This window comes from Camelina sativa, chromosome 14 (assembly GCF_030686135.1).
Source record: "Camelina sativa cultivar CO46 ecotype springtype chromosome 14, ASM3068613v1".
NCBI lineage: Eukaryota > Viridiplantae > Streptophyta > Magnoliopsida > Brassicales > Brassicaceae > Camelina > Camelina sativa.
The window spans coordinates 31,466,624-31,493,048 of record NC_141893.1 but is presented as its reverse complement, the minus strand read 5'-3'; the positions used below and the strand labels follow the sequence as shown (position 1 = coordinate 31,493,048).

Below are 26,425 nucleotides of genomic sequence, written 5' to 3'. Positions count from 1 at the left end.
CAAGGACCTTGATTCTAACTACTCTATTCAGCATGTTTTAGGTTCTGAGACCCCCATCTTCACACCTCTTCTCCATACTTTGTTCTTGATCGTTTGCTTGAGGGCAAGCAGAGAATAAGTTTGGGGGAGTTGATATGTCTATATTTTGTCTCTGCTAAACATGTTTTTGTCATGCATTTAGTAAGGATAACTAATTGTTTTGCATAAATTTCTAGTCTTTTTTGTACACTTTGCATATTTAGGTAGTTCTTGCATTATCTTCGCATACATCATGCATTTTGGAGTATTTCAGGTATTTAGAAGACTTCGGAGTCGTGCCGATCGAGTCGTGCAGTCGTGCCGATCGAGTCGTGCAGTCGTGCCGATCGAGTCGCGCAGTCGTCCCGATCGAGTCGCGCAGTCGTGCCGATCGAGTGGCGCAGTCGTCCCGATCGAGTCGCGCAGTCGTGCCGTTCGAGTCGACTACCATTCGAGTCGACGTCACTCCACTCGAGCCAACGCCATCACTCCACGTGAGCCAACGCCATCAGTCACTCGAGCCATTACTCATTCGCACATGTCAAGAAGATGTTCCATCTTACACGCTTCAGGAGATTCCCAAACCGACTCCTCATCTTGTCGTTTTAAGTTTTAGGGATTTTATGTCTTTACTATAAATACGTTTTGTTAAGTCTTGGCGACATCATCTTAGTTTTTATCTCGTTTTCTTTTGTAAGGTTTCCCTAGCCACCAAAAACGTACTCTGATTTTGTATCCTGAGATCTTTGAACTTATTCAGTATTTTGATTTGATTCCTTCTACAAAGTTGTTCTTCACATTTTTACTTATCTAAGAATGCTTGTTTCAATGTTTTCTGAGTTTGTATTGTTGATGATGATTTTCGGATCTGAGTAGTGCGTTAGTTCTTGAGGATGGGATAGATTAGGTGGAGGATTTTAGGATGTAGAGTGTTTAAGCGTTGATTGTATGATTCCCTTCTGGACTAGAGTAAGAAATACTAGTTTTTCTCAGATCAATTGGGACTAGGTTTGAGACATTTCCACACCCAAAAGGTGTTTGATGAAATGTCTGACCAACTAGTGCCAGAGACTTACGTTCCTAGCCTAAGAGATTAGTTGTCTAGGATGTTTGTTGATATGAATGAACTTATTTTTCATGCCATGCTTGATCATGTTTCTCTAGCGAGAGCTAGGTTTGGAAGTGGTTGAGTTTGAGTAGCTTTTGTCAAAAGATTGGATTAGCTAAGAAGTGATGTTCATTGTCTAGGGATAGATTGCTTGTGGCATGTTAAACACTCTGTAGACTAGGATACTCCACCGACGTCAATTACTCCCACCCTTAGGACTTCTTTCTTTCTGATTTTTATTACATTCGTGGAATTGTTTCGTTTCCTGCTTTCTAGTTCATGCTTAGACTCATTTATGTTTTTATTCATTTTCGCTTCTTGTCATGCATTCTCGTTTCTAGTTCTGTGACTCATTTCCGTTTTGCATTTAATCATTCTAGGATTGTTACATAAAAACACTCTTTGAATTGGCTTAACTTGTGACTTCTTGATTGCATCTTGAGTGATAGTAAACTTTCCCAACTGGATTGACACCTTAAGTATTACAACGCATAAGGTTAATTGAGACCTATTAGGAGACACAAAAATCTTAGTATCACTAACCTCTGGGACTTTGCCCCTACAACGACCACGTCCGCATCCACGACCAGTAACAACACCATCTCTAGCCATATGCACTACCATGAACAGAAGACTAAGCAAACAATTACTATCACAACACAAAAACGTAAGCTCACCGTGGAATCACACAGTTGGCTCGAAGAGTATGTTCTAGGACTTCATGCCACACACAATTGACTATCTCACATAATCAATCAAAGCATGCAAATCTCAAAAATTTACAGCACAAAGCATAGTGAACCCAAACCTAGAACCGTAAGGGCTCTGATACCAAATTGAAACGATCCTACCCGTTTTTTTTTTTTTTTTTAGTAAATAATAATAATAAATAAACTACAACTAGTGGTCCTATACCCACTAACCACCTAACCACAATCACAACTAACAGCGGAAAAAGAACAATACCGATATTCAATAATAATCCAATAATAAAATAACCAATAATCAAATATATCAATAATCCAATAACTCAATCATCAGAAAACATGAAACCAGCAACCTAGCAATGTTTATAATGACCCAACTCTAGCAACCTAGCAATAACACACAACCTCAAAGCACTGATCTCTCCTACCAGAGACTCCAACTCCTGCTCAGGCAAAGCTAACACTGGCGTAGTAGTCAACATCTCCTTCAGGCTTGCAAAATCCTCTACTCACTCCTGTGACCAAACAAAAGGAACATCCTTCCCTATCAACTTAGTCATCGGATGTGCCTTGCTTACAAAACCCTGCAAAAATCTCCTGTAATAACCTGCCAATCCAAGAAAGCTCATGATCTCTGTGGTATTCTACGAGCTAGGCCAATCTTTGATAGCCTGAATCTTCTCCGGATCTACAGAAACTCTCTCAGCAGAAACAATGTGACCCAGAAATCCCATCTCCCGCTGCCAGAAACTACACTTACTCAACTTAGCAAACAACTTCTGCTCCCGCAGCTTTCCAGAACTGCCCTCAAATGCACTGCATGCTCCTCTGGACTCTTAGAATAGCCCAAGATGTCGTCAATGAAGATGATGACAGACACGTCCAGAAACTCATGAAATACACTGTTCATCAACCTCATAAACGTTGCTGGCGCGTTAGTCAACCCAAAAAGGCATCTCCACGATCTCGTAAAACCACACCTCGTCTTTCTACTTGACAACCACACCGACGCACCCACAGTGAAGTGATGAGACGAATGAATCCCCTGCTCAGTAGATCCTCTAGCTGCGTCTCCAACTCTACTAAACAAATAATCAAGTATGCCGACATCAACTCACCGCCACCTGAATATCAACCTTCTTGTTCGTCCAAGAATCTCTTGTAACTTGCCTCTTAGGGAAACTTCCACAAGATAGCTTATTCCAGAGATGGCTTTTCCACTGGGCAATCCTTCACATGAAATCATCAATACGAGCGTAATAAAACAAGCAAGTACCATACGTTCGCATATTCTGATTCTCCGCGTCAGATGCTTTGCAAGCCGCCAACTCAACCCACTTGACTTGTTTTCCCCCAGCAAGCTTACCAAAACCTTGAACCTCGCAATCCGTGTCCATCTCCAATGAACTTCATCCACCATCGTCGCAATGATTAGTTTATCCTGCCATGAAGGCTTCTCGTAAAATCTTATGTACGTGGCAACCATGCCCTTGCCGGCTCATACCTGCTTCAGCTCTCCTTCCTGGGACTTCAGCACCACCGGCCACCCAATCTTGGCACATCAGCCACACATTCATGACCGTACTGGTCATAAAAACCCTGGCCCACCGGCCAACACAACTAAAATCCAAGATTAAACCACCATCAATTCTTGAGGTCTACATCTCGTCATTATGTTTATACTCACTTCCTAGGCATTGCTTGCTCCCAACTCCTCCACCCTTAGGTCGCAACCTTTGAGCCATACCGATCTCACTCTTAGACCACCGTCTTCGAGTTATACCGTCTCACTCTTGGACCACAATTCTCGAGATCTTGCTATCAGGGGAACTACTCATCCCCTTAGGGGAACATCATCCCTCTGCCACTCTCGGAGCCCTCAGCCCCTCGAGCTATCGGTATTCAAGGGAATCACCATCCCCTCAGGAGCAACAATCCTTAACGACTATAAACATCTCCCGACCAAAAGTACCTCTTGTGGTTCGAGTATAACATTGCAATGTTACGCCTGCCCACTCAACTTCTAATATCCAATTGGATTAACCACCAAGCTGCAAAAATATCTGCTCCAACTGCATATATCCACCTATCCGCCTCTATAGGCTCGATACCTCTTGAGAATAATCTCATACCGGTCATCTACAACTGCTCATCCTCTTAACATACCATGGAAACTCCTCAACATCCGCAGCCCTCGGCTGCACCCCGCCACATGCGGTATAACTAGAGCCTGCACTGGTACCCCTCTCGGTAACCGTTCCAACAGCACGCCAACAGATCCACCAAGCGATCATCTCGACCCTGGGCTCCACCTGCTGCAACCCCATACTTGGGTTCCCAGCACCCCCGGCATTCACACCGGTTAACCCTCTATGGTCCCTCCTGATACGCTTGCGACCCTCTGACGTACCTCCTCGTGGAACTCTGGACCACACACTTGCTGGCCTCGGGAACCGCCTGACCATGACCACGACCACGTCCCCGTCCACGAACAACAACTCAAACACATTTAACAACTACACTTCCAAGAACAGTGGCTAACAAGCAATCTTAAAATAACACAAAAACACAAACTCACCGTGGAATCACACTGTAGGCTCGAAGAGGATGTTCTAGGACTCCATGCCACACACAATTGACTAACTCACATAATCAATCAAAGCATGCAAATCCTAAACATCTACAACACAAAGCCTAGCGAACCCAAACCTAGAACCGTAAGGGCTCTGATACCAAATTGAAACGATCCTACCCGTTTTTTTTTTTTTTTTAAATTAAATAAATAATAAATAATAATAATAAATAAACTACAACTAGTGGTCCTATACCCACTAGCCACCTAACCACAATCACAACTAACAGCGGAAAAAGAACAATACCGATATCCAATAATAATCCAATAATAAAACTGAAACGACCCGACCCGTTTTTTTTAAATAAGAAATAATAATATAATAATAAATAACTACAACTAGTGGTCCCATATCCACTAGCCACCTAACCACAATCACAATCATCAGCGGAATAACCAATCTCAATATCCAATAATAATCCAATAATTAAATATAACAATAATCCAATAACCAATCATCAGAAAACATGAAACCAGCAACCTAGCAATGTTTCTAATGACCCAACTCTAGCAACCTAGCAATGCCAGACAACATTAAACCGAGTCCCTAGAACATCCTCCTCTTCATCGCCTTGATTCCACGATCACACTTTGCCTTTACCTGCACCACAAACACATATTGCAATGCATGAGTATTTAATAAACACTCAGTAAGGCAATCCTCCCATCTACTGGGCTATACACACAAGCAATAGAGTCGTCTCTAACCATCAACAACAATCAACAAACAATAAATAACAAACCAGGACTCTGCATCAACCGACACCAACATGCATCGACCGACGCCACATGGAGATGCATCGACCGACACAAGGGCTGCATCGACCGATGCAAGTTACACATGCATCGACCGACACCCAAACTGCATCGACCGACGCATGCTCGACATAACACGAAAACCCTAGAGTTTTACGCACCGTCCTCGCACTTGCATCGACCGACGCAAGATATGCATCAACCGATGCAATGCCGAGCATCGTGTTTTCCCCGAAGCTTCTCGCTGGATCTTCGTTCCTACAACCACAAAACTCGATCCTAAGCCACAAGAAAGATTCCGAACGTCCAAAGTAACGATCTAACAAGTCTAACATCACACAACAAGCAAATTAGAGAGTTCTCTGCTTAGATAAGCCATGGTCCTGCACTTACCTTTGCCACATAAGAAATCCGACCCAAACACAAGGAGAAAACGTTCCTAGGAAGCTTCTACAACGATCTCAGCTACATATCTCTACAGAAACAGCTTCCAACACCAAGAAATCACCAAGAACACTTAAAAACACCAAAAACTCTTCTTTCTCTCTTCTTTTTCTCAAAAACGGCCAAACTCGCCGAATGAGACACAAAATTCGACTTAAGGGTTTCCTTCTCCCTTTGCCCAAAACGCAGCGTTTAACTTAAGTCAAAACGCAGAAACTTGAACCTACATCGACCGATGCACCATCTGCATCGACCGATACAATCCCCAAACCGGGATTTCGGTTCACGGATGTTACAAGATGCAACTCCAAAACGATCCCAACCCTATGGTTGGTCATCTCTTCTAACGAGGATAGCTCTCATAAAAAAAGGGTCACGGTTCATCATTGATGATGGAAAACTGATTCGTGCAGGAATAGATAACATTGTAAGCACTCATCCGCCCCGCCCAATTAACACCATACAATCAGAAGGATTTTTCTTGATACATGAATTGATTAATAATCAAGAGCACAACCGTTCGTGGAACACAAGCAAACTAGAATATTTGATTGTACTAGAAGACCGTGACTTCCTCAAAAACATTTATTTATCAAAGAAAGATAGCCCTGATCGATTGATCTGGAACTATACTTTTTCTGGTGACTATACAGTAAGATCAGGCTATTGGCCGCTCACACATGATCCCTCTGATTTTCTTCCTCACTCCATTCCACATGGCTCTATCGAACTCAAAAATAAATTATGGAGATTAAATCTAATGCCAAAAATCAAACATTTTATCTGGCGTACTATCTCCCTAGCTCTACCTACAACCACAATACTTCGATCTAGAGGCATGAATATAGATTCAACATGTTCCAGATGCAGACAACAAGATGAAACCATAAACCATGCTCTGTTTACATGCCCTTTTGCTAGTTCGGCCTGGCGTCTTTCTAACACTCCGACTCTCAATGTCAATTGCTTGTCTGAGGATACAGAGGAAAATCTCATAAACATAACTGAATTTTCAACACGGCAAGATATCCCTCGTCAGATTGCCCTACTGTCACTATGGTTATTATGGAGGATTTGGAAGGCCAGAAACAACACAGTTTTCAACAATTACAAGGAAAGTGCAACGAAAACGGTTTTACAGGCTCAAGCTAAAACAAAAGAATGGATTGATGTAAAAAAGAATCGACTAAACACCCAAAAATCTTCTCACCAGGTACATCAATGGACAGCGCCACCAATCTCGATTGTTAAATGGAACTTTGATGCAGCTTTTGATAGGAATACTTCACAAGCTATAGGTGGATGGATAATTCACAACAACTTCGGTTTACCTCTCTGTTGGGGCTCTACTGATCTAGGACATACTGATTCCCCCATGGAAGCTGAGACTAAAGCACTTCTTGTTGGATTACATCATTCATGGACCAGAGGTTACACAAATATTATATTTGAAGGGGAATGCGAGAATCTCATTAAAATTTTAAATGGTGTCCAAGTTAACAGATCCTTAACAAACTTTCTTAATGATATCCATTTTTGGGTATCAAAATTTGCCTCAACATCTTCCTGTTTTCAAAAAGAGAATGTAATACTGCTGCTCACAATTTAGCAAAATATGGTTGTCGAGACAATACTTTCTACTCTGACTCTGTTTCTTTACCGGAATGGTTTCGGCAATCCATTTGTATTGATTTTTCTTAAAGTGAAATAAAATTCTATTTTTTGTGCAAAAAAAATATATAATATTTTTTTTGTTATATGTATTTGCACGGAATTTTAATTTAATTTTTATTAATAAAAATCATTCAATATAAATATAATCATTTGAAGTTTAAAAAACAAATTTATATAAAAAACCATACATATTTTACTAATCTAGAAATTATAAAATAACAACAACTAGGAAAGATAGATTTCATCTGCCATATTAATAATGTAAGTTTCCTTCATGTGTTAGCCTTCGTCTTCGTCCTTCATATGTTTTTCAGTGATACGCAAAATGCAAGCCACAATCACCGAGAGGATCAGTAAAATAAAAACTGAAGCGAATGCCACCATAAACCATTTCATTGTCAAATAACCAAAAAAAATTAGAAATGGAGTTTAACGTTGATACAAAACTTTTTTTCCTGCCTTTCTCTCTTCTTTCAACATCCATTGCTAATATAAAATGGATTTTAAAGGGATTTTGGTATGGTTGAATGAATGCCAATTTACTAATAATTTTGATATTGTCTCTAATAGTAATCGGATATGTATGATGTTTATCCATAAAACACAAATCATATGCATTAAATTAATTTTCAAATACTTTATTATTAAACTTTTAGTAGAAGAAATGATACATTTATCAAAACATAACTACATTTAATAGCTAAATTTCATTTTTTTGGTAGCAATATAATTGCTAAATTAATAAAATAATAACTAAATAAAAAATGAATTAAGTAAAATAAATGAATTATTGAAATATTAAAAACAATAGTAATTGGATATGCATGATGTTTATCCATAAAACACAAATTATATGCATTAACATAATTTTAAGATAATTTCTTATTAAAATTTTAGTAGAAGAAATGATACATTTATCAAAACATAAGTAAATTTAATAGCTAAATTTCATTTTTTGGTAGCAATATAATTGCTAATTTAATAAAATAATAACTAAATCAAAAACGAATTAAGTAAAATAAATGAATTATTGAAATATTAAAAACAATAGTAATTGGATATGCATGATGTTTATCCATAAAACACAAATTATATGCATTAAGCTAATTTTAAGATAATTTCTTATTAAACTTTTAGTAGAAGAAATGATACATTTATCCAAACATAACTAAATTTAATAGCTAAATTTCATTTTTTGGTAGCAATATAATTGCTAATTTAATAAAATAATAACTAAATAAAAAACGAATTAAGTAAAATAAATGAATTATTGAAATATTAAAAACAATAGTAATTGGATATGCATGATGTTTATCCATAAAACACAAATTATATGCATTAAGCTAATTTTAAGATAATTTCTTATTAAACTTTTAGTAGAAGAAATGATACATTTATCAAAACATAACTAAATTTAATAGCTAAATTTCATTTTTTTTGTAGGAATTTTTGCTTTAATAGTATTTTAATATGGGAGATTTGCACTCAGACACACTTTCTATAAAAATATGTTCATTTAACACACTTTCTATCCATGGACACTTTTTTGCCAAATTTTCTACTGTTCACATAATTTATAGACTATTTTAACCTTCATCATGTAAGTTAAGATATAACTAAAGAGAGAAAAACAGTTTGTATTACAAATAATAAGAACTATTGGATTGAAACTATTAGTTAAAATTCAATGGACAAGATTTTCTTTCATATTTTTTTTTTCTATTCTTCACTTTTTTTTCTCTTACTATCTTTTTTTTTTTTTTTGGTAACAGAGTACAAGATCAGCTCAAATGAGCCAATTGGTAGGAAAAACGTTTACATAGGTAACTAGATGTGACTCTATTCTAGCAAGTCGTGCTAGCTTGTATGCATTACCATTCTGCGTTCGGGAGACTTGGACTAGTGCAAAAGATAAGAACTCTTCCTTGTCCGCCTCGATCTCATCCAAACATGTCTTGAAGGCAGGCCACTCGGACGGCGGAGACACCATCTTTACCAGGTCAGAACAGTCTGTATGAAAAACCACAATCATACAACGCATTGCCCAGATTAGAGCTTCCACTTCTGCATGAAAGGGTGACAAGCTACGGCGAAGGTTAGACGCACCCATAATGGGAGATTCCCCCTCAGGAGAAATGCAATACCATCCTCGACCTGTATACTGGTCAGTTATCTTCCAAGATCCGTCCACAAAGCAACGGTAACTGGTCCTATATATGTTGGCCGTAGCCATTTCCGCAAGCACAGGACCAGTAGTGGGATGAGGCCCATCCTTGGGAGGAATCCCTACTGTGTCTGCTTGTGCTGAAAACCAGAGTTCAGCTTCCTCCTCCGCTAACTGTAAAATTGCTAACGGATTGGAGTCCAGATTGCAAAAATTTTTGTCATTTCTAGCCTTCCAAATGTACCATAGAATCCAAGGATAATAATCCGCTGAAGGATTCTGCTGAAATCTCCAGAATAGATAGTCCATGTTTGCATGGACAAATTCTGAAGGAAAACAGCCCGGAGATGTCAGGAATGTGGATAGAGCCCAAACCTGCCTGGCCGGAGGGCATAAAAATAAGGCATGATTGGTTGTCTCCTCAGAACCACCACAACAGCCACACTCAAAATCACATGTCATTCCACGTCTCCGCAGATTACCTGTTGTCGCCATACAACTCGTAATCGCTTGCCATAAAAAATGTCTAAGTTTTGGTGGGCACCGAATTTACTAGACAAACGCCTGTAAAGGAATAATGCTAAGGCCAAATACAGGTGTCGAGGCCGCCTGGTTTGGACGCAAAGCTTTATACCCAGATTTAACGGTGTAAAGACCCGTCTTTGTCAAATGCCAACCCAATCTATCCGGTGAATCTGGTTTACCAACAGGTAAGGCAGAAATAATGGCAACATCCTCCGGCTTAAAAGAGGCCGAGAGTAAAGCCAAATTCCAGGAATGTGAGGTCCTGTCAATAAAGGTTTCAACTCTAAGCGTGGGATCAATTGGCGATCCCAGACGCAATGCTAGTCTCGGAGATTGAGCGGGGATCCAGAGATCAGACCATACTAGAATGGAATCACCGGATCCTACCCATTTAATGAGTCCCTTGTTTACCAGATAGCGACAGATACCAAACTCTGCCATCCATAAGACAGCGAGTAAGATTTGATTGGGTCCAACGGATTGGAATGCCTATAGTACCGACCTTTAAAAACATTTGCAAATAATGAGTCTGGAACTGTAATCAACCGCCAGAGTTGTTTAGCCAACAAGGCGGTGTTAAAGTCATCCAAACACCGGAAACCCAAACCACCATCAACCTTATCAACACATAACTTATCCCAGGCTACCTAGTGTAGTCCTCGTGTGTCCCGAGAAGCACTCCACCAAAAGTTAGAAACCGCACTAGTGAGTTGATCATAACCTCTTTCCCCCCCCTGGACAGTAGCTGGGCAGACCATCCACCTGTCCGTTTTTGCAATCGATCCTGAACAAAGAAAAAGACCTTTGTTTTTGAACCTCCCAGACTCTCAGGAATACCCAAATATGAATTCATACCACCCATATTGGTGATCCCCAGTACTCCTTTTAGCTCCTCTCGTAAATCCACATCAACTGTGTGCCCAAATTGAACCGAAGATTTCTGGAAGTTTATTTACTGTCCAGAAACCCGTTCATATTGTCAAAGGATCCCTAAGACAGCCTCACACTACTCTACCGTCTGCAAATAACAAGTGAGAGACCGCGGGACAAGCAGTCGACACCTTGATACCCGTGATAAGCTTTAACCGCTCCGCCTTGTGGAGGTTTGCAATGAGAACCTCAGTGCAAAGAATTTCTCATACTCTCTTTGTAATCACTTTATTTAGTTATTATGACATATATTTTTGATTTTGTTTTTATGATTGATTATAATTTTATTTTTTCTACATTTTGAGATCCATTTTACTATATTGAAAATGAATAATTATAATATATATTATCCATTTATAATGGAATATTTGTTGATTGTTATGTGGATGCTAAAAATATCTTATTATGTGAATAATTATTTGTGGATATTATACTTATTCTAAAATCAAGTCCACATGGACGATGAGTTATACACGTCCACTAAAAACTACTTATGTTTTGGTGAAGTAGTCATTGTTAACTATCAAACAATGTTAACCTCATCATATCCCAAAAAACCTAAGCATAAAACCGTTCATCATATCATATCCTAAACTCTAAATCAGAAACCTCTGAGCCCTAAGCCCTAAACCTTAAACCTCTAAGCTTTAAACCCTAAACCCTAAACCCTAAAGCCTAAATCCTAAACTATAAACCTTAACCTTAGATCATAATAATAATCATAAAATTTAATTTCATAACAATTTTAACAAATGTAGCCAAATATGAAGATCTTTTACTAGAAAACATGAAATTGACCCACCCCAACCTGTAAATTCTGAACCTTAAATTAGGCCAAAATTTTGACTACTTGCATTACATTCTTTATAAATTTCTAAATTTGTTGATATTGTTCGCAATTATGTGGATGGTTAACATGCATAGATGAATACTTATTTTGGATGATTAGATAAAAAACAATATGAATACCATAAAACAACTTGTGGTTTGGTAAAGTAGTCATATCCATAAAATCAAGTCCACATGGATGAGTTATACACGTCCACAAAAAACTACTTGTGTTTTGGTGAAGTAGTCATTATTAACTATCAAACAATTTTAACCTCATCATATCCCCTAAAAATCTAAGCATGAAGCAGTTCATTATATCCTATACTAAACCTCAAACCCTAAACCCTAAACCCTAAACCTTAAACCCTAAACCCTAAATCTTAAATCCTAAACCCTAGAGTCTAAACCCTAAAGCCTAAATTTTAAACTTTAGACCTTAACCTTAGATCATAAACCATGATCATAAATTTAATTTCATAGCAATTTTAACAAATGTAGCCGAAATCTGAAGATCTTTTACTAGAAAACCTGAAATTGACATACCCCAACTAGTAAATCCTAAACCTTAAATTAGGCTAAAATTTTGACTTATTGCCTTACGTTCTTTGTAAATTTCAAATTCATTGATGTTGTTCACTATTATGTGGATGGTTAACATGCATAGATGGATACTTATTTTTGGATGACCAGAGAAAAAATCATATGAATACCTAAGTAATTAAAAAAATTGTGGTTTGATAAAGTAGTCACGGTTAACTATCAAACGATTTTAATCTTTCATGTCCATAAAATCAAGTCCACATGGATGATAAGTTATACACGTCCACTAAAAACTACTTTTGTTTTGGTGAAGTAGTCATTGTTAACTATCAAACAATTTTAATCTTATCATATCCCCTAAAAACGTAAGCATGGAACCGTTCATTATATCTTATACTAAACACTAAACTCTAAATCCTAAACTTTAGATCATAAAATATAATCAGAATTTAATTTCATAGCAATTTTAACAAATGTAGCCAAATCTGAAGCTTTTTTACTAGAAAACATGAAATTGACCCACCCAAATCTGTAAACCTTGAACCTTAAATTATGCCAAAATTTTGACTTCTTGTATTAGATTTTTTATAAATTTCTAAATTTTTGATGTTGTTCTTCACCGGTAAAGAAAGATTTGGAAATTATATTACTGGTTTTTGTGCTAGAAACACTTGGAATCTGGCGCCTCAATCCTTTGAGCTTAAGAGAAAAATTTCATTGAAAAAACTCTATAACCAAGTGTTAACTAGAATTATCCATCTAAACATGTCCACATGTTCATGATTTGTATGACATAATACACCATTTTGCTTATTTCATTTAGAAAAAAATTCTGCTTTTCTCTAACAAAAATTATATGTTTTTGTGCCTACACTTTCCAACTAACAAAAATTATATAATTATTTAAACAATGAAAGAGAGAGAAAAAAATGAAAAAGAAACATGTGAATTGGATAACTAGAGAGAGATTCAGTGCCGACCCACCCATAAGGCGAGCAAAGCATCCGCTTTAGGCCACAAAAGGAAAAACAATTTAGAGATTAAATAATTATTATACTACATGCTACATAATAATATAAATACAAGCTAAGTTAATATTGTAAATGTTATAATCATTGAATCTAATTCATTTACATATTCTCTCCCTAACTCCACGTATGCGATGAACCAATTATACAGTTTTATTTTTTCCTTTTTCGTTTTCTTTTCTCTTCTTTGGTGTAAAAAAGTATATGTTTTTTTTTCCTTTATAAATACTCTGTATTTGTTTTTGTCAAACCTCTTTTTTTTCTTCTCTTAAGTCCTTTTTTTCTTATCATGTTTCTTTTATTAAATTATCAATTATTTTTCCTAACTTATTATGAGAAATTATAGTTCCCTCTTCTCTTTCAAACATTTAACTACCATTTATTTCTCAATTCTATGATTTTGGTGTTATTTGTTTTATGAAACAACTGAAAAAGTTAGAATTCTTTTTGAAAAGTATATCAAATAATATTTTAAATAAATATCTAAACAATACAAGAAATATTTTAGTTAAATATATTCTATTAACTAAAAATTATTAAAAATATTGAATTCACATGTTTTAAATTGCTTTAGGCCTTTAAATACCTAGGACCGGCCCTGGAGAGATTCATAGTTTGATGGCATTGTTGTAAATAGAATCATAGTGAAATGATATGATAGTTAATAGACATAGAGAAAGTGTCCAAATAATAGAAAGTGTGTCATATGACAAATACTTTTGAAAAAAGTGTGTTAGAATGCAAATATTCTTTTTAATATTTTATAACCGTCACCAATTATATATAATTTTCATCAAAATATATCAGGTACGCGTGGGTTCGAAACCTAGTGTCTTAAAGGATTATGAGATTTCAACATCTTAATTCAGATGTAATGGAATAAATTTAAAGGTTTGTGTTGTTCTGATGCTATATGATAATTCCGAGAGAAAATAAATTATTAACCCTTCCATTTTTCCATATTTCACCTATTTTGTCTTGAAAACGAAAATATTTTGTTGGATGAAAGAATTTGATTTGTTCTTTATTTTTCTTCCGTATAAATACGTAATTATTTTCCCTTATTACACTTCTTATATCAAATAGTGTATATGGTTCATGATAATTGCTTCTATCGACTATTGTAGCATTCAAGATTAGTCGTACCCTACCAACTTAAATTGTAAAATCACTAACAATTTAACATAAACAAATTTCGGAGTAGGATTGGTTAATAAATTGGGTATGTGCGTTCATATCATTCTTCGGACAACCAATAAATAGAAGGAGAATGACAGTTAGATAGGACAGTGCGCGTTCATATCTTTTTTTGGCCCTTTCATCCCTTTTACCTTTATAGAAAAAGAAAAAGCAGAGAATGTGAACATACTTGTGTAGTCGTGTTTCCTTTTTTCTCTGAATAATGTGTATTCGTGTTTACAATAGTATAAAATTTGTTAGATATTATATTTGACAATATATACGTCATAATAAGCTGTCAGAAAAACGAAAAAGAAACGTCATAATAATAACCTAAAAATTAGTTTAATTTGGCGAACTCACTCTTAAAATACCATAAACCAAACGTTCAAAGTCTTGTTTTTTCTTAAATTACTACTCCATATACTAACATTTAAGACAACGAAAAATATTTTAGTTATAAGAATAACCATCAAAATTAGGTTCCGAATTTGAGTCTGCATGGCAACAATTTTCCTCTACGCTATAAAATTTGAACATGTCGTATTAAAATTAGAATGGGCTTAATTTTTGTTCGATCAGATTGATTCACATTTGAAACTAGTTGAACTAGTGAGTTTTAGCTGGTTAATTGATTTAGTCAGTATAAAAAAAATCATATCTTTTAATTTAATTACTGTTTTGGATAATCCAGAAACTAGATATTATGAAGAGTATTAAGAAACATTATTTTATTAGGAGTTTTAATTATATAGAGTAAGTTTTCTACTAAAAAAAAAACTATTAGAAATTTAAAATTTATTTGATTTTTTATGAAAATGAATAAAAAAGAAAAAGAAAAAAAGATGTAAGAAAGACTAAGAAACTGGGAAAGAATTTGCTATTTAATGGAAATTAAGGAAACAGAGTGACAAAGAGAATTAGTAGACACACTGCGCAAGAAGAAGAATCTCACTTACTAGTCCCTTTCTTCTTCGTCTTCTTCCTCGTCCTTTCTCACTTCCCCCATGTGAAAAAAAAAACCCTGAAACCAAAATCATCATCTTCCATCTATAATATCATCGTCTCAGTCGAACAACAACAACACTATCCCTTCCGTCCAATTCCTACCGGACCCGGTGTTTCCTTTCACCAATCCAAACACAACAACAAATCCGTCTCAGCCCTCCATCACCGGACCTTCTTCGCCTCCTCCGCTAATGGGTGCGCAATTAGAGGACATTCTAATCTTGGGCGCTCTCGGTGTTCTAATCGGAAATTTTATCTTCGTATGTTTCTATATAAGAAAGAAGTGGGAGATGATGAAGAAGAAGAAGAAGAAGAAGATGAGAAGAGATGCTGAAGCTGCCATTAATGGAGGAGACTCACTAGATCCCAAAGGTATCTTTTTTAACTTTAGGGTTTCTTTAATTCTCATTAAAAAAATCTAATCTTTTTTATATTTAATATTCGATTCCTCTGTTTCTTATTCAGGTAATAATCTTCAGCAATCGAACCATCAAAGTAGTTCATCAGTGATTGGACAAAACTTGTTTACATATGAGGATTTGTCTAGAGCAACTAGTGATTTCTCCGACAGTAACCTTATTGGACAAGGTGGGTTTGGTTATGTTCACAGAGGAGTTCTTGTTGATGGAACTGAGGTTGCTATTAAGCAGCTTAAAGTTGGGAGTGGACAAGGCGAACGCGAGTTTCAAGCCGAGATACAGACTATTAGTAGAGTTCATCACAGGCATCTTGTTTCTCTTCTTGGTTATTGTAGAATTGGTTCTCTAAGACTGCTTGTTTATGAGTTTGTGCCTAACAAGACTCTCGAGTTCCATTTGCACGGTGAGCTCTTTGACTTTGGTTAATGGTTATGATGATATGGTTTGTGTGGCTTATGTTTTGATGTTTGTAGAGAAAGGGAGACCTGTACTGGAGTGGACAAAGAGGATGAAGATTGCTTTGGGTGCAGCTAAAGGATTGTCATACTTACATGAAGACTGTAAGTACTGTTCACATTTTTTTTATTTGTATTTTGGTGTCAATTTGTCAAAGAGATTTGTTTTGTATCAGGTAAACCTAAAACAATACACCGGGATGTGAAGGCTGCAAATATTCTAATTGACCATAGCTACGAGGCAATGGTACTCTAAAAACTTGTAACGATTATACATTTCTTCAAGATTTCTACTAATAATGTTGAACTTGATGCTTCATCAGTTAGCAGATTTTGGACTCGCCAGGTCTTATTTAGACACTGATACTCATGTTTCCACTCGGGTTATGGGAACGTTCGGGTATGAAACGCTCTTTTCTCTACGCAATCATCTTATTATAAATAACTTATAACGGTCTCTTGAACTTCTTCATTTCTTATGGTTTTATTGTGTGATGCAGTTACTTGGCTCCTGAATATGCTTCTTCAGGGAAACTCACTGATAAATCAGATGTTTTCTCGTTTGGAGTGGTGCTTCTCGAACTGATATCCGGGCGCCGACCTATTGATAATTCGCAGCCTTTTGCAGATGGTGAAAGCATTGTTGATTGGGTTGGTAATCTTGTTTTACCTTTATTAGCACCAAACCCTCAACTTTCTTAATAAGCTTCTAAATTTAACCCTCCATGCAATAGGCAAAACCTTTGATGATACAAGCTCTAAATGGTGGTATCTTTGACGGTCTCGTTGACCCGCGATTAGAGGATGAGTTTGATATCAGCGAAATGAGGAGAATGGTTGCTTGCGCTGCTGCTAGTGTCCGTCATTCAGCAAAACGCCGCCCAAAAGTGAGCCAGGTACTATATCAAACTGTTACTTTTTGGCAACATTTTCACTTCGATCTAGGATAAAAAACTTGTGGTGATTGCTCTTTGGACACACTTGCAGATAGTTCGAGCATTTGAAGGAAACATATCTCTAGATGACCTAACGGAAGGATCTGCTCCAGGACACAGCACTATTTACAGCTTAGATGGGAGCCCAGATTATAGCTCAACACAATACAAAGAAGATTTGAAGAAATTCAAGAAAATGGCATACGAAAGCCAGACGTTTGGTAGTAGCGAATGCAGCGGTTGACTAGCGACAACGGTCAGAACCCATCAGGCTCATCTAGCATCACCGAAGCAACCGTACAACGCAAGAGATCGAACCGGATAAGAAAACGAACGATACTATAACTTAAAAAAGAGGATTCATCTTAGTAAAGTGAGTAAGTATATATATTTTTTTTTGGGGGGGGGGGGGGGGGGGGGGGGGTAACACATTTATTATTCACGCGCTTTCACTTTTACTTCATGTGTGTGACTCTAATCAAAACTGCCTGAATTTGCACGTGAATATTTATTTTTTTAGTATGGTGTGAACTGTGAAGATATTATTTATGGTTTTACTTTTTTTGGGTTATACATATGATTTTGAAGAAAAAAGAACACTAATGACTTTGTTCATTTATATATATGCAAATATATATATTTGTAAAACATGGTGTGTAAGGAACATTAGTCAATGGTACTTAAAATAAAAAAATGAAAAAGTAAACATAATTAGACCCACAATGGTTCTAGATCTATTTCTCTTTTACTTGTTATGTTTTGTTTTGTTGATAAAATCTTGAATTTTTTTGTATTGATTTGAGGTTTCGTGTTTTAGGTTTATGAATCACAAATTTAGTAATCAGTATAAAGCAACGATTGGACAAGATTTTTGACTAAAGATGTTCAACTTGATGACAAAATCTTCACTTTACAGGTGCAATTAGGTATTGAACTGACTTGGATTTATTAATCAACTTGAGAAACCTATATATACAAGTTTAACTCTAGAATTTTAGGTTTAACATAAACCGCCATAGACATTAGAGGTCCATATACAAAACCTAACATATGCTCTAATACCCTTCCCTCACGTTGGAGTGTGAAGATCCTGAATGTAATGAGCTGTATTCGATATATTCACAAGAGTAATTACATGGTCGTTTAAATACAGAGAGCAGAAGAAGGTTCTAAGCTAAGCTACTTATGGAAGAAGATACATAGAAGGAAGGTAGATATTTAGACATTAAAGACATGATACAATCATATCATAATCGTATCCTTAACATCCCCCCTCAAGATGAAGAGGTTTTAGTCACTCCAATCTTGTGTCTTAGTTGAAGAAACCGTTGGCGTCCTAACGGTTTGGTTAGTGCATCAGCAAGTTGGTCTGTGGTATGAACATGAGCAACACGAAGAAGACCATTCTGAACTTGACCTCTTATAAAATGATAATCGATTGCAATGTGTTTCATTCGAGAATGAAACACTGGATTGGCACACAGAAATGTGGCACCAACATTGTCACAATAGATCACTGGAGGTGCTGTTTGTCGGATCCCAAGCTCAGAGAGGAGATTGCATATGCATCGGATCTTAGAGGCGGTGTTGGCTACTGATCGGTACTCAGCCTCTGTTGAAGAGCGGGCTACACCACTCTATTTATGTGCAGACCAAGATATAGGGTTGCTACCTAAGTAAACAAATGTATGCATTGGTAGAGAAATAATTGTGTGAATCTCCTGCCCAATCCGCATCGGAGAATGCATGAAAAGTTAACGGCGTCCTGGAAGAGAGGAAAAGACCATGTGTCGGCGTACCGGCCAAATAGCGGAGAATTCGCTTGGCAGCTTGCCATTGTGCATCGGTATGACGGTGCATGAACTGAGAGAGACGGTTGACCGCATATGCAATGTCAAGCCAGGTGAATGCAAGGTACTGGAGACTGCCAACAAATTTTCTGAAAGTCGATGGATTGGAGAGTGTTACCAGTTGTGAGAGTGAGCTTTGGTGAAGAAGCCATTGGTGTGAGAACAACATTAGCATCTGTCATATTGTATTGGTGGAGGAGATCAACTATATACTTCCTCTGGGAGAGATGAAGTCCTTGTGGGGTGCGATGTGCTTCGATGCCAAAGAAAATAGTTGAGATCTTCAGGATCCTTGACAGAGAACCGTTCAGCAAGCAAATTAAGGACCTATTGAATATTGGCTTCATTGCTCCCGGTAATTAGTATATCGTCAACATAAACAAGGAGATAAAGAAAGTCCTTCCCATTTTGTAGTACGAACAGAGAGGTATCTGCAAGGGAGTTCACGAAACCAAGTAGGTCTTGAGTTCCGTGTACCACGTCCTCGGTGCCTGTTTTAATCCGTAGATCGCTTTGTGAAGATGGCAGACATAGTCGGGGTGGTCAGAGTCAATGAAACCTGGCGGCTGCTCCATATATACCTCTTCATCCAGTGTGCCTTGCAGGAATGCGTTATTTGACGTCAAGCTGTTTTATAGGCCAAGCTTTCCTCCTTGTCGGTTTGCATCTGGTTTGGCTTCGGTGTGAGGTATATCCAGCTTTATTGGTGCTCCCGACGTTTAATGGTTCGATAGGGAAGCTTTATGAGAGTCTTTCATGCCATTGTTCAATATAGGGCTTAGGTTTCAGTTTTTCCAAGACTTTTTGTAACATTCGCGAACCGAATCCCGGTATAGGGATTGCATCGGTCGATGCACTATGTGCATCAGTCGATGTAAGGTTGTTTTCTGCAGACGGGTTTAAGTGAAACGCTGCGTTTTGGGCAAAGAAAAAGGGGAAAAACCCTTAAGTCGTTTATTTTGTCTCATTAGTTGTTTTGGCCGCTTTTGAGAGAGAGAAAAGAGAGGAAGAGTGTTCTTGGTGTTCTTGGAGTTTTTCTGGAGATTTGAGGTTGTTCCTGTAGAGATCTGTAGTTGGGATCGTTGTAGGAGCTTCCTAAGAGCGTTGTTTTGCTTTTTTGAGGTTCAGTTTCGTCTTGGCAAAGTTAAGTGCATGACCATGGCTTATCTAAGTTGGAGAAAACGCTGATTTGCTTGTTTTGTGTTGTTAGGCTTGTTAGATTGTTGTTTGGGACGTTGGGAAGCTTTCGTGTGGCTTGGGATCGAGTTTTGTGGTTGTAGGAACGAAGATCCGGCGAGAAGCTTTAGGGGAAAGCGATGCTCGGCATTGCATCAGTCGATGCACTCTGTGCGTCGGTCGATGCAGATGCGAGGACGGCGCATAAAATCTAGGGTTTTCGTGCTATGTCGAGCATGCGTCGGTTGATGCAATGGGAGCATCGGTCGATGCAAGTTAGCCTTGCATCGGTTTATGCAGATCTTGTGTCGGTCGACGCAACCTCCAACTGGTGTCGGTCGATGCATTTTGGTATCGGTCGATGCTGAGTCCTGGTTTGTTATTGTTGATTGTTGATTGTTTATTGATGGTTAGAGATGTCTCTATTGCTTGTGTGTATAGCCCAGTAGATGGGAGGATTGCCTTACTAAGTGTTTATAAAATACTCATGCATTGCAATTTGTGTTTGTGATGCAGGTAAAGACAAAGTGTGATCGTGGAATCAAGGCAATGAAGAGGAGGATGTTCTAGTGGTTCGCTTGGTTGTCTGGCTTCTGTTAGGTTGCTAGAGTTGAGTCCTAGAATGTTGCTTAGGATTGCTGGTTCTCTGGTTTATGCTGTTTGGATGATTAGTTTATGATTTGGAATTAATGTTGGAATATTGGTTATTAATTATTGGATTATTGATTGGATATTGATATCTGTGATTTCCGCTGTTGGTTGTGTTTGTGGTTAGGTGGCTAGTTGGTATGGGACCACTAGTTGTAGTTTATTTATTATTATTATATATTATTTAAAAAAAACGGTTCAGGTTGTTTCACTTTTGATTTTTAGATTTGTGTCTTTGTGTTTAATTTTAATATGTATCCTCATTTTTTGGGGTTTGTTTCCCTCTTTTGGGCTAAAAACCGCGGGGATATTCAATAGTTCGTCGCTTTATGACCGTGGGGACATTCAGTAGTCCGTCACCTTATGACCGCGAGAATATCCAGTTGTCCATCGCCTCTTGTAATTTTAACTGTGTATTTTTGTTTGGTTCAATAATAAAATTCAAATGACAAAAAAAAGGATTTTTCTTAGGTTCCTAACTTTTTTAGTCTATCTATAATGCAGTAAAAGTTAAAATCTTGCTTTGTGAACTGTGCATACCATGTTGTGTGTGTGTTATTTATTATTAACAAGATACTCTCTTTTGAATCTCTTATATACATATATGGATGTATTGAATCTTTTGATGGATACAGATTTTGGATACTGCTGGGCAAGAAAAGTTCCAGAGCTTGGGAGTCACGTTTTACAGAGGAGCGGTTGTTGAATCAGATGACCTTTAGGTCTACAAGACACTATGACGAACTAAAACGACGCCGTTTTAGTAAATTTCATTGTCACGTACACGCCAAGAGTTGTCTGATTCAATATGCTATATACAGGATATTGAAGTATAGGTATAAAAAAACGTTTGACAAATAGTTGGACTGTTGATTTTAACAGTTTTCACTATATTTTACAACATATATGTCATAATAAACTGTCAAAACGGAAGTTACAAAGTTAAATTTAAAATAGAAAAACACTCTTAAACCATAAAGGCATAAACCATGTCTTGATTTTCTAAAACTAACATAATATTACATTATAAAGGCACAAAAGAAAAAAAATAAGAATATTACATTGAAGGCAGAGAAAAATACAGTATTTTAGTTATAAGAAATGTAAAGAATAACCATCAAAAAAATATTGGGATCAACTTTCCTCTGCATTGGAAAAATCGAAGCTTATTTTTGGATTGTATTTAAAATATATATATTCCAAGCTGAAATTTTAAAATTGGTGGAACTTGTGAGTGTTGGCTGGTTAATTTATTTAGTTAATAGAAAATAAATTAAAAACTCTCATATCTACTAGTCCTACTAATTTGATGTTTAACACCATATTTCCAAATAATCCAAAATTAGATTAAGACCCGTGCTCTAGCACGGATTGAAATTCATTTTATTTATATTATAATTTTTATATAAAATATAATTTATATGATTGTTTTAAAAGTTTTTTTGGATAAAATATCATGCTATAAAATCATATGCTAAATATGATGACTTGAAAAAGACATTTATTTTATAAGTTTTATATTGTTAATGATTCTAGAGAAGTACTCGTGCTATAACACTGGTTAAATTTTATTTTATACAATATTTTTTATATTTTTTATTATAAAATAAAATTTTAATATGTTATATTAGTTAATATAGAGTGTTAATACAAAACTTACAAAATAGGTGTTTTTTTCAAGCCATCATATTTAGCATATGAATTTATTGCATAATATTTTATCCAAAAAAACTTTTAAAAACAATCATATAAATTATATTTTATTCTAAAATTATAATATAAATAAAAAGATTTCAACCCGTGCTCTAGCATGGATCCAATTTAGAGTGTTTATAGTTTCTAACTTTAATATCTAGTTTCAATATTTTAAAAATATTTCAAAATAAATTATTTAAATTTTATTATATTATATAAAGTTATAAAATTCAACAAAAAGAATGAAATTGAATTTAAATATTCAAATTTTGACCCGTTCCTCAGTAAAGAATTCAATAGATATTATTTTGAAAGAATAATATTAATTAAACTTGAATATTTTATAGATCGAATCATTTATCTTTGTTTTTAAAAATTCAACTTATGGTATATCCGCAAATAAAACTAATTTTTAATTATAATAAATAATATAATAATTTATTTGTTTCACAAAATAGACTCATATATAAAACTGAGAGGTGAAATATAATGATAATTAACAAATTAATATGTTAAGTTAGATATCAAAGAATTTTATTTGATGAATAATTTAATAAAGGAAATTAATATGGTAAGTTAGATGATATCAAATGATGTTTAAGATTTTTGGAAACAATAAATCCAGACTATACAAATAATATAAAACTTTATCTATAAGCTATTTGTAACCAATTTAATAAAATTATATAGTCTACAAAACAATGTTGTTTATTTCTGTTTTATTATATAGGGGATTAAAATATATATATATATATTATAAAAAGTTTTAGTTATATAGTAATTTATATAAAAAATAAGAAAAAAATATATCGTAAAATTTTTAACATTTCAATAGATTTCTTTTGTCAAATTTAAAATTTATTTGATTTTAGTGATAGATTAGTTCTGAAAATGGAAAAAAAAATGTAAGAAAGAGTTGTTTATTATTTTAATGGTGACAAAGAGAATTAAACACAGCAAAGAAGAAGAATCTCACTACTAGTGGTGGAACCTACCACATGTCCCTTTTTTCCTTCTTCTTCTTCTTCTTCCTCACCCTTTCTCAGTTCCTCCATGTGAAAAAAAAACCCTGAAACCAAAATCATAATCATCACCTTCTTCTTCTTCCCTATCTAATAATGTCATCGTCTCCGTCAAACAACAGCATCCCTTCCGTCCAATTTCCACCGGACCCGGTGTTTCCTTTCACCAATCCAAACACAACCACAACTCCGTCTCAGCCATCGATCATCGGACCTTTTTCGCCGCCTCCTTTAACGATTGAGTCATCAGACGACGGAAGATTGGGAAGAGCAGCATTAACTATACTAATCACTGGAGCAGTTTTTGGAGCTACGCTTGTTCTAATCGGAGTTTGTATCTTCGTTTGTTTCTGTAAAATAAAGAAGAAGAAGAAGATGAGAAGAGATGCTGAAGCTGCCATTAATGGAGGAGACTCACTAGATCCCAAAGGTATCTTTTAATTCTCATTAAAAAATCTAATCTTTTTTATATTTAATATTCGATTCCTCTGTTTCTTATTCAGGTAATAATCTTCAGCAATCGAACCATGAAAGTAGTTCATCAGAGATTGGACAGAACTTGTTTACATATGAAGATTTGTCTAAAGCAACTAGTGATTTCTCCGACAGTAACCTTATTGGACAAGGTGGGTTTGGTTATGTTCATAGAGGAGTTCTTGTTGATGGAACTGAGGTTGCTATTAAGCAGCTTAAAGCTGGGAGTGGACAAGGCGAACGCGAGTTTCAAGCTGAGATACAGACTATTAGCAGAGTTAATCACAGGCATCTTGTTTCTCTTCTTGGTTATTGTATTACTGGCTCTCAGAGACTGCTTGTTTATGAGTTTGTGCCTAACAAGACTCTCGAGTTTCATTTGCACGGTGATGAGCTCTTTTACTTGGTTTAATAGTTATGATTATATGGTTTGTGTGGGTTTTGTTTTAAGACTATGGTGATGTTTGTAGAGAAAGGGAGACCTGTAATGGAGTGGACAAAGAGGATGAAGATTGCTTTGGGTGCAGCTAAAGGATTGTCATACTTACATGAAGACTGTAAGTAATGTTCGAACTTGTTTCTGAAGTGTTTTTATTTATCTTTTGGTGTCAAAGAGATTCGGTTTGTTTCAGGTAAACCTAAAACAATACACCGGGATGTGAAGGCTGCAAATATTCTGATTGACCATAGCTATGAGGCAAAGGTACTTCAAAAACTAGTAAAGATTATATGTTTTCAAGTGAGCTACTTATAAGGTTGAACTTGATTCTTCATCAGTTAGCAGATTTTGGACTGGCCAGGTCTTCTTTAGACACTGATACTCATGTCTCCACTCGGATTATGGGAACATTCGGGTATGAAACGCTCTTTTCTCTACGTAATCATCAAATTATAGACAACTTATAACGCTCTCTTGAACTTCTTTTCTTATGGTTTTGATGCAGTTACTTGGCTCCTGAATATGCTTCTTCAGGGAAACTCACTGATAAATCAGATGTTTTCTCATTTGGAGTAGTGCTTCTCGAATTGATAACCGGGCGTCGACCTGTTGATAACTCGCAGCCTTTTGCAGATGATGATAGCATTGTTGATTGGGTTGGTAAATCTTGTTTTTACCTTCATTAGCACCAAACCCTCAACTTTTTAATAAGCTTCTAAATTTAACCCTCCATGCAATAGGCAAAACCTTTGATGATACAAGCTCTAAATGGTGGTAGCTTTGACGGTCTTGTTGACCCGAGATTAGAGGATGAGTTTGACATCAGCGAAATGACGAGAATGGTTGCTTGCGCTGCTGCTAGTGTCCGTCATTCAGCAAAACGCCGGCCAAAAATGAGCCAGGTACTACATCAAACTGAAACGTTTTTGCAACATTTTTCACCTCGAACTAGGATAAAAATCTTGTGGTGATTGCTCTTTGGACACACTTGCAGATAGTTCGAGCATTTGAAGGAAACATATCGATAGATGACCTTACAGAAGGATCTGCTCCAGGACACAGCACTATTTACAGCTTAGATGGGAGCTCAGATTATAGCTCAACACAATACAAAGAAGACTTGAAGAAATTCAAGAAAATGGCATATGAAAGCCAGACGTTTGGTAGTAGCGAATGCAGCGTTTTGACTAGCCACAACGGTCAGAACCCATCAGGCTCATCTAGCATCACCGAAGGCAACCGTACAACACAAGAGATCGAACCGGAGAAGAAAACGAACGAGACAATAACCTAAAAACAAAGGATTCTTCTTGGTAGTAGATTACTAAAAATAGTAAAGTGACTAAGCATTTTGGGGGTTAGGTTTATTTAGGTGTAAACACATTTATTATTCATAACACGCGAAAACTTTTAAATTCATGTGTGTGGCTCTAATCAAAACTGCCTGAATTTGCACGTGAATATTATTTTTTTTTAGTATGGTGTGAAGTGAACTGTGAAGATATTTTTATGATTCTTTATTATTTTTTGCCTTGATATATAATTTGAGTCTTCTCTATGATAGAGAACCATTTTTTAAAAAAGCATGATCATTTTATTTTGGGGTTATCCATGTAATTTTGAAGAAAAAAGAACACTAATGACTTTGTTAATTGTAAATGAAATCCCTTCATATATTTGTACAAAAATATATACTTTTAGAAACATGGGGTGTAAGGAATCCTCTTTGTAATAAAATGTAACCACACAACATTGTTTTGTAGACTAT

General features: G+C 36.1%; 4 protein-coding genes and 1 pseudogene across 9 annotated transcripts; 3 read left to right on the top strand and 2 right to left on the bottom strand.

Moving 5' to 3' along the window:
- Nucleotides 1-6,503: 6,503 nt before the first annotated feature.
- LOC147928870 (uncharacterized) lies at nt 6,504-7,274 on the top strand. Its single transcript, XM_087486300.1, has one exon. It carries the CDS (start codon nt 6,504-6,506, stop codon nt 7,272-7,274), a length of 771 nt encoding a protein of 256 aa, XP_087342426.1.
- A 1,851-nt stretch (nt 7,275-9,125) lies between these two features.
- Nucleotides 9,126-9,998, bottom strand: LOC147928869 (uncharacterized). Its single transcript, XM_087486299.1, has one exon. It carries the CDS (start codon nt 9,996-9,998, stop codon nt 9,126-9,128), a length of 873 nt encoding a protein of 290 aa, XP_087342425.1.
- A 57-nt stretch (nt 9,999-10,055) lies between these two features.
- Nucleotides 10,056-10,469, bottom strand: LOC147928868 (uncharacterized). The gene has a single exon (XM_087486298.1). The coding sequence runs from the start codon at nt 10,467-10,469 to the stop codon at nt 10,056-10,058; it is 414 nt and encodes a 137-aa protein (XP_087342424.1).
- A 4,953-nt stretch (nt 10,470-15,422) lies between these two features.
- On the top strand, nt 15,423-21,108 carry LOC104742731 (proline-rich receptor-like protein kinase PERK15; annotated as a pseudogene). Its single transcript, XR_015580606.1, has 9 exons — nt 15,423-15,916; nt 16,010-16,366; nt 16,437-16,523; nt 16,595-16,665; nt 16,742-16,818; nt 16,919-17,069; nt 17,153-17,314; nt 17,406-17,726; nt 20,896-21,108. The product of XR_015580606.1 is annotated as a proline-rich receptor-like protein kinase PERK15 (transcript).
- A 2,521-nt stretch (nt 21,109-23,629) lies between these two features.
- On the top strand, nt 23,630-26,345 carry LOC104742732 (proline-rich receptor-like protein kinase PERK15). 5 transcript variants are annotated; one of them, XM_010463764.3, is made up of 8 exons: nt 23,630-24,174; nt 24,248-24,604; nt 24,689-24,775; nt 24,851-24,921; nt 24,996-25,072; nt 25,163-25,313; nt 25,398-25,559; nt 25,652-26,345. In XM_010463764.3, the coding sequence occupies exons 1-8, from the start codon at nt 23,841-23,843 to the stop codon at nt 25,949-25,951; spliced, it is 1,539 nt and encodes a 512-aa protein (XP_010462066.2). In that variant the 5' UTR covers nt 23,630-23,840; the 3' UTR covers nt 25,952-26,345. The 5 variants fall into 5 exon arrangements, 2 of the variants coding, with proteins under 2 accessions (XP_010462066.2, XP_087341854.1); XR_015580605.1 differs by having other exon boundaries at nt 23,672-24,174; nt 25,003-25,072; nt 25,163-25,317; nt 25,652-25,988; XR_015580603.1 differs by having other exon boundaries at nt 23,672-24,174; nt 25,163-25,317; nt 25,652-25,988.
- Nucleotides 26,346-26,425: the final 80 nt, after the last annotated feature.